The sequence below is a fragment of the Ambystoma mexicanum genome, chromosome 2p (assembly GCF_040938575.1).
Source record: "Ambystoma mexicanum isolate Mex_15411 chromosome 2p, UKY_AmexF1_1, whole genome shotgun sequence".
NCBI classification, from domain to species: domain Eukaryota; kingdom Metazoa; phylum Chordata; class Amphibia; order Caudata; family Ambystomatidae; genus Ambystoma; species Ambystoma mexicanum.
In genome coordinates, this window is record NC_090923.1 from 476,783,460 (window position 1) to 476,799,241 (window position 15,782).

General features: G+C 44.7%; 1 protein-coding gene across 5 annotated transcripts in view; it reads right to left on the bottom strand.

Annotated features, from left to right (window-relative positions):
- ATRIP (ATR interacting protein) overlaps nt 1-15,782 on the bottom strand; it is a 1,393,117-nt gene that overhangs the window by 1,033,214 nt on the left and 344,121 nt on the right. For all 5 annotated transcript variants that reach the window (XM_069643859.1, XM_069643860.1, XM_069643861.1 and 2 more), the window contains 2 exons: nt 743-913; nt 345-463 (listed from right to left, as the gene is read on the bottom strand). In XM_069643859.1, coding sequence (XP_069499960.1) covers nt 345-463; nt 743-913 — 290 coding nt within the window. The remainder of the gene's footprint in view (nt 1-344; nt 464-742; nt 914-15,782) is intronic.

Genomic DNA, 15,782 nt, shown 5'->3' on the forward strand with positions numbered 1-15,782 from the left:
TGAGTGTGAAAGCAGGGGCGGAAGATTTTACATGTCTTTCTCCTAATTTTGGTTTGGAGTATCTTTACTCCCTGTTCAAATTTTTTGGGAGTATTTGCCAATTTCTACGGCGTAAAAGTGGCAGATAAAGATCAGACTGTTTGTGGCTTTATCTGTAGGGCTGCTACTATCTTCTAATGCATCACATTATACTCTTTCTGGGAGCAGGCTCTCAAGCAGCACCTCTGGCGGTATGTTGGCATTCACTCACAGAAAGACATGCAACAAAGGGTGCATTTGGGAAGATGCCTCGTATGGCTATCACTTGAAGTAAATTAAAAGAATACTCCCCCCTACTCCCTTACCTAATATACGGAGAGGTCGCAGCAGCAGATTTAGACATTCTTTCACAATTCTGCAGTCTGGTTTTCATCTCATTCATCTCAGCATCTTTGAAATGTAACTCTGATTGCAGGGATTGTAACTAGAACAGAAAAGATGAACATAAATACACTACATTAATTCCACTAAATTAAAATTGGTTAAATAAACCCTTTTAAAAAACAAACACGTGATCCTTATCTCACAATTAACTTCTGACCAGATATTGGTTATGAAACAGTTGTTCCTTACTTGGTCACTTGCCCCGACGAATAAAAAGATTTTACTATAGTGTATTGTTACTGCAAGTAAGAAAAGCACAACCTTAAAGTTAACCTTTTTACTGAAATTTGCTTCCAGATGAGGGCACTTAAATCCGTACCTTTTTAGAAAATTCTTTATCCTTCTCACTTTGTGCTTTGGCTTTTTCCTTCTCAAGCAGTAAATAAGTGGTTCTCTGTTGCTCCTGACCATGCTCACTTTGCCGCAAGGAATCTCGCAAAACTTTGATCTCTCCATTTTTTGCCAAGATGTCATCCTGCACTTCCTTTAGCTGTAAATCCCCAAATACAAACGTAAAGGGTAAAATATACAAAAGGATACATACTTACATCATTAAATCTTGCCCTCTTCAAATTACCAACTATTGGAATACCTAGCACTACATAAGATGACCAGAAACAAAGCTTTTCTCCTCCTTCAAAGTGCACCCTTTCACTAGCATCACTCATCTCCCCTCATCATCATCATTTTCTTTCCTGATGGACCCCCTTCTCATTCCATTCTACTTATTCTAGGAGGAATGGGTGATGGCAACAAAATAAGCTTAGGCAGGTTGAAAATAATGTTTGCCCAGTTTGTACACCTACCAAACTGGCATCTGCAAGGTAACACTGTGCACAAGAGGCTGCTCTACAAGTTAGTAATAGAGGAAAAAACTCTACATAACTTTAGCTAGAGTGCAATGTGGATGGCCATTCTTCTAAAATGCAACCACTGATATTTCAGAATAGGGAGCTTGGGGGGAGTACAAGATAAGAGCTGGCCAGTGAACAAAGCTAGACATGCTTCAAAGAATGAGCTACTTACCTGTAACTCTAGTGCTCTAGTGTTGCTATCCTTCATAGAATGTTCTGCTTTAAATTATTCCTGGTTGTCAAGTTAGGAGTTTATGATATTAATAAATACAATAACAGTAATGAACTTAACTTGTAGCCTTTCTTATTTCAGTGCCTTTTCCTCCAGACTAATGCCGGGGGAAATCATTTTTAGATGTGTAACAAAGAAGGCGTGATACATGCAAGCATATTCAACATACATAACCTTGCATAGGAAGAAGCAAGTCCACTGTGAGCCAGTAAAAGATATCAATATTGGAGAACAACAGTTACAGGGACGTAAATATTTCCCAGCATTATATCTTTCATATATTAATTTGATTTGAATAAAATAAAGAGCAGTGATGGGCCTCACCGTATCTGTAAGAGGTGCTGAAGGACCGCATGTCTTATCAATGTCTCTGGCCTAGAATTCACATCAATGCAATAAATGACTTATTGATCGCGGGGATATCCAGGTTGCCGCTTCACAAATGCCTGTAAGTAGAGTCCAGCATGGAATGGCAAAATGTAAGCTTCATCCCGTGTGCAATGGGTATTGAACCGTTTACCTGCCTTTGAGACTTTCACAAATGGGATAATGCATTGTGTTATCCCCCAAGGCAAATCCATACCATGCAGTGGAATCTACAAAACTCCTCTGAGGAACAGATATGTTAAATTGTGCACAAATAGTACCCAAAGCGCCAAGCCCCCTTTGCCAGGTATCTTAAGCAAGCTTCTCTCGCCCCCCGAGGTGGAAGTAGACACATTTGCAGCACGATCACCTATTTAGTCAAAACGAAAATGAGTTTTGTAGTCCATATTTATTTAAACTTTGTAATTCATGCAAATTGAAATATGCATTTTATCTTAAAAGTTACTCTTCAGATAAGGCAGCAATAATAGTAGAGCTACTTCCTGTGGCTCTGCTTCACTAGTACCACTGATCCAAACATCTCCATGGAGCTGTTTGTGCAGGGACAGGCTCCAGTGCGAGTGTGTGATACTGTGTGACCAGGAGAGGGTAGGGTTTGGAGGGCTCTATGGCCTGAATTCTTGTTGCCTGCCCCGTAATGCTGACCTGCAGGCGGTGTTCTGGTGGAATCCCCCATAGACCATTAATCAAGTCTCACCTTATCCATCAGATGCCCTGTACAACATCAATGCCCCCTCCAGGGTCCATGACATAGGTTACAGGTTAAGAAGAGAAACGTGTGGCACATGTGAGCAATTGTCCTCAAGCCCACAGACACGAAGCCCAGCATGCCGCATGTTGCAGTAATATTAGGTCAGGTGTCATTGGTGAGATGACAAGCAGACTTAGGTGGCAGAATGTACCACAAGCCAGCCCCCCACCAGGACAGAGGCCCAGGCTGTCATTCGCTGGAGGCGGGCACTAACTTAGGTCAATGTACCAGCAGCAAACATGGCTAGCACCACTCGAGAATTGGATGGCCATGACAGAAGGACACCTGACCCTAAATGTGGTAAAATGGCTTTTAGATTCCCTTGGTACACAACCAAGGCCTGCACCAGATTAGCACTGGGCTGCCATGTTATTCCCAATCACAAGTCCCATTCCAAACTGCAGTAGAGTATGAAAATAGGGATAACAAGGAGAGTTAGGAGACTGTTGTAATCCTCAGAGAGGGTCGGGTGGAGAGGAAAGTGGAGGACAGAGGAGAGAGAGGTTGGAGTGGAGTGAGTGAAAGAAAGATGGAGCAAAGTGGGGGAGAGGTTGGTGTAGAGGGGGGAAAGGGAAGAGAAGCAATATATAAGTGAAAGCGATGCAAGTAGTTGAAACATCTAAGGAGAGAGGAAGAGGAGGAGGAACCTCTGAATAGAATGGAATGTGTGGAGAGGGATGTAAAACATCTGACCCTAAAGAAAGGAAAAGAGGAGGTGCAATACCTGGAGAGAGGGGAAGGAGAGGAAGTGAAAAAAGAGACATCCAAGAAATGAAAAGGAGGCAGACAAACAGCTAAAGAGGAAGGAAGGAGAAAGGGGAGAGGAAGAGCAAGGGAGAGGAAGGGGAGGAGGTGGGATATGTGGTAGAACAGACCATTGGGGGAGAAAGCAAAAACTTTGGGGAAAAATGTAAATAAAATATTAAGCTGATCATGGGGACGCGGATGATTATGAAATGAGGGGATGGGTTCGGAAGGGATGCTCTTGATAAAAGGGACAAAATGTAAATGCTGCTGCAACAGGATGTCACTTCAGAATCCCTAGGGTTTATTATTTTTCCTTCAACCCTAGTGGACATTTGGTAGGGCCACCCCTAATCTTACAGCAAACTGCATTGTTGGTTGTGATAAGCCGGACTGAACCTGTGTGCACAGAATGGCTAACAATGGACATCTGGGCCTGCCCCGGGTGACTGGGGCAAAGCCGTCAGTTTCGTGCCAACAGATCACACTGGTCTAAACCAATGTCCACAATGGACTCTTCATCTGTAGCAGAAGGTGTCATTGGTATAGAAGCCCTAGACCCTTTGCCTGAGGAGGATGTAACCAGAAAGGAGTGTGCACTACCACTATTCAAAGGAAAGAGGCCTACCGTGCGACTCCTTATGGTCATTGGCATAATGGAGGGACTAGTCTTTTGCGGTAAGTGCCGTCATTGTTGTAAAGAAGGCGGGAATAATATACCGGATGACCTGGTAAGTGCCTTTTGAGGTTGTGGAGGGCAGAGAGGGCTTTCATTGGGATAATTGTAGGATGCATTGTGCATGTCTTGCGAGACCAACTGTAATAAACCCTTTTTCTTATGTCTTTGATCAAAATTGAGACTATTTTTTGACATTTACAGGTAAGAGCTGTGACTCACACTGGTCACGAAGCACGGTACGGCACCAGGCTGGTGGGCTGCCTCCTCTCGAAGACTCTAACGTGCACACCAAAGAAGGTAAGTAGTCCTTGTTGAAAAAAACTTCATGGGGTTATTGGAAGGTGGTAAGGTTGTTTATTGGGTGCAGTGCATGCAAGAACAAAAAGGTGATGTGTTCAGAAAATATGCTAAGATGGGTTGAACATTCTGAGTGAGGTACGCTGTTTTAGAGTTTTGACTATTTTATTGCTGTGATTTTGGCAGTTTTCCATTTTCTCTACCCTGAAATATATATTGGAAAATACTGGGAGTGGTAATGTAGGTAGGCTGGATTTGTGGTAAAACCCTGCAAGTCTCAGATATATGTACCTGGGTACAGCCTGATTTCGAATGGACTCTGGTAGTAGGCGACGCTGGAAAGAGGCCTCTCTGGTTTGGTTAGGGAAATACAACAGGAAAGGTAGAATGGATTTGTTTGCTCGGACAGTAAAGCCCAACATATAAATAGGGAAAGATAGATGATTTCAGGTTGGGCAAGTGAGGCAAGGTACGTGAAAAACATAATTAGGGAGAGGCAATGGCCAAAGGTTGAAGCTCTGCCTAAAGGTTTGCCAGCACATTACATGGTCACTAACTTTAACAGTACAATTTTTACTTTTTAGACTCCAGGCACTTCCTGACCCGACTCAACTCAGTTGCCCATAGATGGGACTCTTAATTTAATCTGGACAAACTGGAGCACTCAAAGGAGCATTAGAAGAACAAAAAACTAAGATAAACACCAAGCATTGGTGGCCATTCACGAGTTGGTACAAAGAGGCGCCAGCAAGACATAATGATGGCAAGGTGAGGGGACTAACAGAGGTTAATGACAGACTGCGAGGAAAGATAAAATATATATTTGGGGGCGAATGAAACATCTGAGAAATCGGCTGCCAAGACCGAGCAATGTGAGAATCAAAGAGAAGGTCTGTTGTTTTACGCACATACCTCTTATACATAGTCTGTGACAGGGGAGGCATGGCGTACAGGAGGGACTCTCAGGTCCTCCAAGCAACCCATAGAGAAATGCTGGCCGGAAACTAAAAGGAAGGAGGGAAGCAACAGCCCCACCTTGTTACTGTATATGATTCTTGGACTCTATGCAAACTGCGGTACCTGGCTAAAGCTTTCCCAAATACTATGGAGGAACTTCAGCAATTCATACAAGAGATATACAATGCCATTCGGTGCTATAATCGCTCTTGGGCTGATATGAACTAGCTCCAGAATATAATAATGACACCCGAAGTGAGACCGAGATTGGTTGAGTGAGCTATCTAGCCAGACACCTATCTTGGTACCTGGGATGTCCTTATTCAGGCTTCAGAGGGAATAATTCATGCCATCCCTGAGATTTGCCCCCAAAAGACTGACTGGGCCAAGATAGGGAATTGCAAGTAAAATACAGGTTAATCACCCGCTGATTATCCATATTGCTTGAAAGTCGGTTTTTTGTCCAACAAACAGATCTTACTAAGCCCAACAAAACTGCCAGGATGGTACAGCGAATTCCTTGATAGTTAGGCTATTGCCCAAAAAGAGGGCACATCTGAAAAACATGTGCATCATGTGGCAGACTAAACTTTTAGCGGAGCTACTGGCGGTTGCGAATGACTACGTAGCGTGCCAAGAGCAGAAGACACTTTTGAGAGTAAATTAATGACTCTTCAGATGCAAATGCCTATGGAGACAGATACAAAATGCACAGAAGGCGGCACAAAGGGGAGGAAGACCCTCGAATAGGGGACAAGGAGTTCATTCCACAGGACAGTTGGGACCAGTATGGGGCTACCCAGGGCAGAAAGACCAAGCTAGACAGTGGGTAATGCAGGATCAGCCAAGGCAAGTTTGTCAAAGAAATTCACTGGTCTGCAATAATCAAATCTCAAGGTAAAGTTGCTAAGCGTCATTAATGGCAGTAAGCAAAGCTGCATACAGACCTTCACAGAACATAACGACAAGAAAACACCCCAATCCGAGTATTCAGACAGAACACGATACAACAACTATCCTTTCCTTTGCTTGCATTGCTTTTATACTTTCATAGAACATGGTCTTCTATGAAAGTAGCGCACCAAACAATTTTAAACAGCAACAGTATACAATATATCAGGTTATCTCCAGTTGGTTTTACAGTTTTCTCATAGTTAAGCATCAACTGCCTTCTCACGCCTGCGTGAGTGCCCTTTGCAATTTGGAGCAGACTTATTCAGATACATTTTTAGCAAGACAGCAGGCCTGCACTTATTTATTGGCGGCTGACCACTCCAGCTATGCAATTACAGCTGCTCACTGCGCAGCACTTCCCTCTGGATAAACCTAGCACTTACCCCCTGTATGGAAGGCATGGTATCAACAGTAAGACAGACAAGTGACAACCGTTGCTTCTTCCTCATTTCTTCTTTGCCGAGCCTCCGCCCAGCTGATTCCTCCGGAGGGCGCCCGCATCTGCAGCTGTTCGCACAGCAATCCCTCATCAGACAAGGTATTTTGCTCATTGTTGCGGGGAGTGCGCTTTCCTTTTGGGAAGCGTTAAAAAAGATGAAGTATTTCTTTTGCTTACTGTGCTCCCTTATTGCGGCGACCTTGCGCTGCTTTCAGTTGCCCATTTTTCAACAAGGGCTGTGTCCACTGAGCCAGAGGGGTGATTTTTGTACATTTTTGTCCTATTTGCCTGGCACTCGTGGAACATCAAAGATGGCCGCTGATTACAGAGCATTCAGCTAGGAGGCCAGGAGTCAGCCTCCCTTCGTGTCATTGCTACATCTCCTTTTTGATTGGGCAGCCTGCTGTTTTAACTGGCCTATCGGGGACCGCCAGGCTTTAGTCAGCCCCCTCACCAAAGGTCCACAATGAAGGGACCTATCTGTTCCCTGCCCGCTGCCAGTTCACTTTGAGGACTTCCTGCTCCCCCTTACGAATGCACTGAAGAGGACGCTGCCACACTTTGCAGTGGAGCCTGAACTACCGTAACATTTTTCTCCTCCACCACCATGGGTTAGTCCCCTCTTACTCATCACTCTCCTACCCCTCTGACTGTTCCTTCCTCTCTCCATCCCTCCTGATCTCTCACTCACACATCGTGGACTGCACTGTGACTTATACCTTCTGCTGCCGTTTCGAATTTAGCCTGTTTCCAACTGCTGCTGCCAATTTGAATTTTTGTTGTGCCCTTTTGGCTGCACTGTGTTTTTTTCTCGTGAACTTTGTTGTCCCAGTGACTGCATTGTGCTACTCTGCCCTGCTGTTCCTATCCTTATCCTGATCCACCTCCCCCACTCCACCACCCCTCCACCTCCTCTATTTCACCCAAGGCACTCTGTTTCTCCGATCTTCTCTAATTGTTTCTCCATCAACTATCTTTCCCTTCTCACTAAGTCTGGCAAGAAGTTCAAAAAGGATATCCTGGTCTCTAACCCTGGTGTCCCTATCACTGACACTTATACCAGTGCTTCCTCCAGACAGACCCTCACTGACATCCTCTTTGTCGTTCCCTCACCAGACCTATGGACTTTTCATATGGTCTCTGGGCTCTCTCCCTTCTACTCTTCTCCCATTATTAGTGGCACCCGCTGGGTGGCCCTCATGGCCCCCTTCAACTCCTCTAAGTTCATTATTAAGGTCTACCTGAATGGCACCGTCTTGGTCCAGGGCCCTCAGACCACCCTCCTCTTCTTTCATAGACGCTTCCCACGCCTCATCAAATTCCTTTCATCTCCTGCTGTCCCCTCTCTCCCTTTCCTGGGTTCCTTGACTCTCCCTTCGCAACCTTGCCCTCTCCTCCTCCCCCCCCCCCTGCGGGCTCCATCTACTCACCTGGGCACAAGGGCACCTGGCTAGGCCCTGAAAAACCCAGGTGGGCGTACTTAAATCAACGAAACAAATTTAATTTTCAGGGTGAGAGGTCACACCAAAACATAACCGATTTTTCTTTTTTTCTTCTTTCCTCTTGAAAATCTGGTAGAAACCCCTCTGGCCAAGCCAACTCCAACACTGCCACCTACCTTCTCGGTCACCTGACCCAAGAAACGTGTGTCAGTTGAGACTTTCACCGCCACTTTCTCTCACCCTCCTCCTCCTATGGCTCACTCACATCTCTGACACTCTGGATGTTCTTGCCCCTGTCACGAGGATCCACTTAAAGCCCAAAGCCAAGTGCAACGCTTGGTATGACACCGACCTAGCTACCCTTAAACGCAAGTGTAGGGTGGTTGAGAGGAAATGGCGGGCTTCTTGTACATCCTCTGACAAAATGGCCTGTCGCCTGCTCCAAAGGCTATACCGAACTAAGAAGAGAGCCCACCTCCAAGCCCACGTCTCTGCGGCATAAAACAACTCGGCAGAACTCTTTAAAATCTGCAAGGAGCTGGCCAACCCTGCTGCAGTCTCCATCTCTCCCGTCAGCTCCCAGGCCCTTTGCACGGCCCTTGCCTCATTTCATCTCACAAACCTAGGACATCCTGTCCACCCACTCGTCCTCTCCTCCTCTTACCCCTTCTCTATCTTCTAAGTCTGACTCTACTGCAGCCACACCCCCTCCCTCTTTCTCTTCCTGTCCTCTGTTCTCCCCTAACAATGTTTCTAGACAAGTCCGATCAATGAAAGTCTCGACGAATCAGGTTCTTCCCTGTTCATCTAAAACCATCAAGGACCACATTGACACCCTGGCTCCTGCTCTGGCCGACTTCTGCAACCTCTCCTTCGCCTCTGGAACCTTCCACACCCCTCAGAAGCACTCTTGTGCACCCTCTTCTCAAGAAACCCATAGCCGAGCCCTCATGCCTGGCTAACTTTTGCTCGATCTCCATCACTCCTTTCCTAAGCAAACTCCTGGAAATGCTGGCCATCTCCCAGCTTAATCTAAACACTGATTCTGTTGGTTGTCTCTATGACCATCAGTCTGGGTTTAGAGCTGCCAGAAACACGGCAACTGCTCTCCTGAACATCCAGTAAGACCTGCTCTCCAAGCTTGACTCTAACATCCCTTCCGTCCTCATCCTACTCGATCTCTCTTCTGCCTTTGACATGGTCAACCATGCCATCCTGCTCAACCGTCTCCGTGATAACCTGGCCATCACTGATCAGGCCCTGGCCTGGTTGACCTCTTTCCTCTCCGATTGACCTTCACAGGTCCAACTTGGGTCCTTCCGTTCATCTATTTCACTCTCTACTTGTGGTGTTCCCCAAGGGTCTAACCTCTCTCCCGGCTGTTCAACCAATACCTGGCAGCCCTTGCCCTCTGCATTGCCACTCTCTGCTCCACTTTTAGTGCTATGTGGCTGACACTCGGATCGTTTTCAGGCTTCCCTCTGCCACCTCTTCTTCTCTCATCTCTGACTGTCTGCCTGCTATCCAGAAGTGTTGTGCCGCCAATGTTTGCTGCCTTAATGCCAGTAAAACTGAGATTCTCCTCATCAGCACACCTGCACCCTCCTTTCCGGTCACTCTCTGGCCATCCTCCCTTGGCCCTCTTCCTGCTCCCACCTGTGAGGCTAAGAATCTCGGTGTCATCTTCGACTCCACACTCACCACGCTGGACTATTGTAACAGCCTCTTTCTAAATCTGCCTGCTTCTACTCTCCGCCCTCTGCAACTCATCCAAAACAGGACTGCGAGACCTGTGTATCTATTGACTTTAATAGTCCAGCAGATTATAATGGGACTCTCTCTTCTTTTTCTCATTTTTACCTTCACCAGTCCGTTGAGATCACTTGACCTCCAGAAATCAGAGTATTCTTCCGGTGCATGTAGCAGCCTTTTAACTTGTGGACAAACCCCCGTCAAAAACAAGGGTGAGTGTTCAATTTCAGTGCTAATAAGGATAGATAGGGATAGAGTGATGTTCCTCTCCAACTACACATCCCTTTTTATCCCCCTCTTTCTTTTACCTTGTCACCATAGGATTGAGTTAATTGTGCCTGACTAATAGTTGAACCCCCCACAAATGCGTATCCTTGCGCTCTTAACCATAGGTTTACTTCGATTAAAGACTGCCATGATTGAACTATGGCAGTTTGTTGAGCGCAGAAGTATAATGGGCCACTAATATGCCTATTCTCTCTTTTGTTTTGCTGCTCCTCGATAGGTGGTGAACCCCTTTTTCCCTGGTAGACGAACGGCGAGGGGACAACAAACCCTTGATGAGAAGAGACAACTTGAACCACAAATTGAGATGTTGTTTGAAGATTGTCATTTTTAGCCATTGATTCTATTATGGGTCATGATACTGTTGCTAGATTGAATTTGCAGGTCACTTCAATCCTTCTAGAAAGCCCCTGATGAATTTCCTAACATTCATGACAGCTACATACTTTATGGAAAGAAACATGTTGAGCAACATATGTGTGTGTGTTGAATGAAAATGGTGATAATGTTTGTATTTGAGAGTGAATGAAATGAGAATAAGTGAGGTGTGCGAAGTGAGGTATGTCCGTGTGTGTGAGAAAAAACACAGCACAGTACACTTTATAAGATTATGAATTTAAATCACAAAGCTTACCAAATGAAGGACTGAAGTTGGTGCACACAATCTTGTGAGTTGTTTTTTTAGAGATTCACTGTAAATAATGTTTGATAAAAAGGACAGTGAGTTGACACCACTGGTGTTCTTAAAATATTGCTTGTACAATTTAATAATAAAATGTGTCTATTTTTATATATAAACTTGTACCGAAGTAGTTCTTGCTCATGTGCTGAACAGCGGTTACGAGATAGGAATAGAGACCACCGAGAGTGAGCAGCAACCAGTAGCACAAGCTGTGTTGTCACATTTTGTGAAGGGTTAACCCCTTGATTTGAGGGTATGCTAGTGCTCTTTATCCCTTTTTCTCCTTCTTTTGTTTGAAAGAATTGTATGTCTCCAGCCAATCGCTTCTCCAAGCAAAGAATTGGGGGTGGATCTGTTTCCTCGCGTGGTGCCTCCCTCTGGAGCAGCCTCCCTGCCACTCTGCAACTTGAGGAGAACCATCTCCGGTTTCGGAACCAGTTCAAGACCTTCCTCTTTGCTCCTCTAAGGTCATTCTTCCTCTTCCTTGCTGATCTGCCTGGTTTGGTACCATGCACCTGGTTACCCTCTGATTTCTGTCACAAGTCCCACCCACCCAGCCACACACCCGCACTGCCTCCTGGCAACCCTTGCACTTGGGTCTGTATCTGTAACCCTACAGTCCCCTTACTTGCACTTATCTGACACACCTTGTCTGCGCTTTAAACCTTGCACTTGCCACTGTGCTGGCTGCACTACCATTTGTTGTTTATATCCCTTGCTGAGCACTTTCCACTTCTCCAGTCTGCCTTGCACTTTCCCCTCTTCCCGCTCCCCTATACTTGCAGGTTCTCAATGTCACTGGGCCTAGTAAGATCGTTGTTTTGTCCTCCCTTGTTCCAATCCCTTGCCTCGTCTCGCTCTGAAACACTTGTGTATGAGTGCGATACAAATAAAATATCATATATCACAGTTCAAGGGTGTTTATTTAACTTCAACAAGGGTATGATAAACGCCCATCTAATCTTAAATCTACAGATGGGAGCAAGCTATGACCATCAAATAATAATAACGCAGTCCTAGTGGTGTCTTGTCCAAATAAAAGGGCATATACTAAAAATCCTATTGCCAATTCTTACCTCTAAATACAAAATGTGTGGGGGTAATGTTTATGAAAAGAAATGTTCACAAAAGAAGATGTCAGGATGTTCAGGCAGCTTGCCTCCCTTCCCAACTTTTTCAGCACAGGACAAGGTGGTTCAGTCGAGTGTAGCACAATCTCTGGTTACTTTAGCACGAGGATATAGTACAATCGCTAGCATCAGGGCCATCTGTGCCCAAGTCTCTTTGCCTATCAAAGAAATTTGATTCAGAGGGCCTGATGCAACAAAACAAATCTTTTCCTCTTACAAGTACTCAATTCAGGTGATTCATTATTCACCCCGGGTACCCCTAAGCCGGGCACAGATCCATTTAATACAACAAACGTAACTTTGGATTCCCCCTCTTCCGGGCTCAGATCCTCTTTCACAATATTTATAGAATATTCTTTCTCGGGTGATTCACTGTTCAGCCTGGATCCCCCTCAGTCGGGCTCAGATCCCCTTCTTAATACAATTAGTCTCCCTCAGCCGGGTTCGGACCAATTTCAGTTAGCATCAACTATCGAAGACTTTTGAAAGTGCACAGGGTTTGGCTTGACCCGTTGCAAGGCCACTTTGATTTCACAATTCCTTTTTACATTGGCCACCCGTCAGTTGGATACCTAACAGAGACCTTCGATTGAGCACCCACTTGGTGCCGTAGCACTCCGTTTATGGTATCTGTCTTGGCTTCAACAGTTCAGTCACTCATCTGCTGCTTAGTTATATTTGCGTCGCTTGTCACATACGCTTCACAGACTGTTCTCTTCAGTTTTCTCTATATAATCTTGCCACTTGCAACCTTGGCTTTAACAAAGACCGGTCTGGTATCAGTCTCCCCAACTCACCGGCTGTGCTGACTTTACTGGCACTGCTTTGTTGTAGGAGCCAAGGACAGTACCACAGCGGCAAACTATCCTCCCCGCCTCGGCTATCGACGCGGGAGAGCCCCAGGTACCTCAGATGCACAGTGTTAGTTTCTTCAGCTTTGATTCCGGGTCTTATGTTTCTTATTCTCGAAGGCTCATGAAAAAAACGGTCTTTCACTGAAAAAGTCAAAGACACTTTCCTCCTTACAACTGGTCTTGCAGTCTTTCTCCTTGTATTAAACTGCCATCTTGGAACTGCTGCTTCCTCGTGTGCTTTGCTCAGAGTGTGCTTTTGTGCTCTGCCTTTTATCCGTATGGGGGAAGTATAATGGAAGTCAGGTGAGTTAATGATCAGTAATATCCTGACCCTGCCTGAACATTGTATTGGGACATTTCCGATACACAGCTTGGGTGTTTTCCCTCACAGTGAGACGTCCATGCGAAAGTGTTTGTGTCGGAAAAGGGAAGGGGGGTTGAGTTCCTAAGTATCCTACAGGGAAGGGGATACTGTATCGCACCGTCTGTCTTCCCACTTCCACTCCTCATCCAGGTGATCATCCCCCACTGGTCCACCCCCAGGAACTGGATCCAAAAGCGATGGCTGTGTCCTGGCCACCTGGATGACAGATCCCTGGGGGCTAGCGGATGGGAAACCTTCAGGATATATATATTTATTTATATTCAATGAAAAACCTTTGTTAAAGGGACGTTATGGTTATAAGTAAAACCGAAAAACCCCTGTAATTCGCCGATTATGGTAGGCTAAGCAACCATAACTCGCGCCACCCCTGTGCACTGCTAAGACTAACACCCAGGACATCAAAGATGACATCACAAATGCCATTGATGACATCACTGATGACATCACATATCTGGCCCACTTGCCCACTTATATTTGTTCACTGACATATATAGGCCAGGTGGTTTTGTTCACTGACAGTCAGAATATTAAAATTGAAAAAATTAACCTTGTCATATGTTCTTTAAGTACTTTCCTTAGGTTTTGGTCTCAGCTCATGGTGCAAATACATGGGGAAATGAGCAGGCCTCAAACACACAATTCATTTGTATACATGAAGATAAACTTTAATGTCATTAACATTTTCTGATGATGCGGTTTCATTCTTCCTTACTTTAGTTTCCCTGTATGTGCCTCTGATTTGTATGCATTGTGGTTATTCATATGTATTGTTTGTGCCAGCACAAGTGTTTCAAGTCTTGAATTGTTAGCTAATTATTACATGTTTAACATTACTCAACATTCTGATAAGGTAGAATTCATTATTGTACTATCCAAAATTACGAGATTATAAATAGTGTACTTCTATGGTGCATGCTGCAGTCATTGCCTATGTTTATATACGATTAGGTTTCTGTATTAACAACAACACTCCAATACAATGATTTTAGATAAGTACATTCTTGAATAGATGAAGTACTTCCCAATAGGTCTCCTGATCATCCCTGACATCATGTTAGCAACAATATAAACACAACTCCTTGTAGGGACTTTTCATCAAAATGTATTTCACATGTGATGTCATCAATTACATTTGTGAAGTCATCTTTGAAGGCCTTGGTGTACGGTGGTGGCGCGAGTTATGGTTGCTTAGCTTACCATAACTGGCGAATTTCAGGGGGTTTTTGGTTTTACTTGTAACCATAACGTCACCTTAAACTTAAGTTTTTTCATTGAATTTCATAGGTTTTTATTAGTCCAACTTAATCATAACGTCCCTTTAACAAAAAAATGGCATTGAATTTCATGGGTTTTACCAGTGCGTGCTATTTTCCTACAACTTACTAATATCATACTTACCCAATAGAGCAATATTTGTGTCCAATTTACAAAGTGTCACCTTAAAACTCTGCCATTTACCACCTTCTAGAATCATTTTTAACACTTCTATACACTTTTTGCAACTATTTCAACTAGTTTTGCATCCGTCTGACTTCATTGCGGACCTTCCGGACAGTGCCAGATGACCATACGCTGGCATGATGACGTGTCCGAGAACCCGTCCGCACCTCACGATAAGATCCGTGCTTCGCGGACAGTTCGGAACTGCATTTTCTACTGATCTAGGAACTTTCAACTTCAAAATTTCCCTTGCACAGCTCCAACACTTATTCCTACTCATCTATTAACAATCTAGTACACAGTACATACTTTTAGCAAAACTGCTATTTATCTTAAAATGGCATCAGCTAATGCCATCCCTCCTCTCCAAGAGCCGCCACCACCACTGCTGTAATGAAGGAGCATGAGAAACACTGCCCCTACCTTAGAAATACCACACACGCAACATTTTCCCCTGTCCACCTATCCCCCCATATTAGTGTTTGGTGCCTCTTCCTTCATTTCCTCCCCACATTTCGTTCTTAGCTCTCCTGCCAAAAAAAAAATAATAATACATCCCAAACAACATAAAAAATGCTCCTTTTCACAAACCACTGTTCACAGTTAAAAAATGGAACAAAAAGAAAAACGTATAGACTCCATCTACTTTATATTTCTCAGTAAAGTACATAGACTCAATAAGATTTTCCAACATTTCCATTTTTATTTTATGTTATGCTAATGGGAATATTGTGGCGTTCATCCTCCTTTCCAGGGAATGGAACGGTGGATTCCGGCCCGGCAGCCCACGTTATCAGACCAAGCGAAGCCAGGGTGGATAATGAGGTCTCTGGACCATTATCCCCCCCATTCCAGCACCTTCAATGGGGCATGAAGGCCATTAGCACCCTAGGTTCCCAAAGCAGGAACCCGGGGTGCTGAAAAAAAGGATTTGGCCTTTGGCGTCCCGGTGTAGGAAGGAAAATCCTTTTCCAAGATGGCCACCATGGAAAGATAAGGCCGGGTTCCATAAAGGACCCCTCTTCACTTTCCATGGAAGCATGTTTTCAAGATGGTCACCATGGAAAGGGAAGGCGAGGTTCCATACAGGTCCCC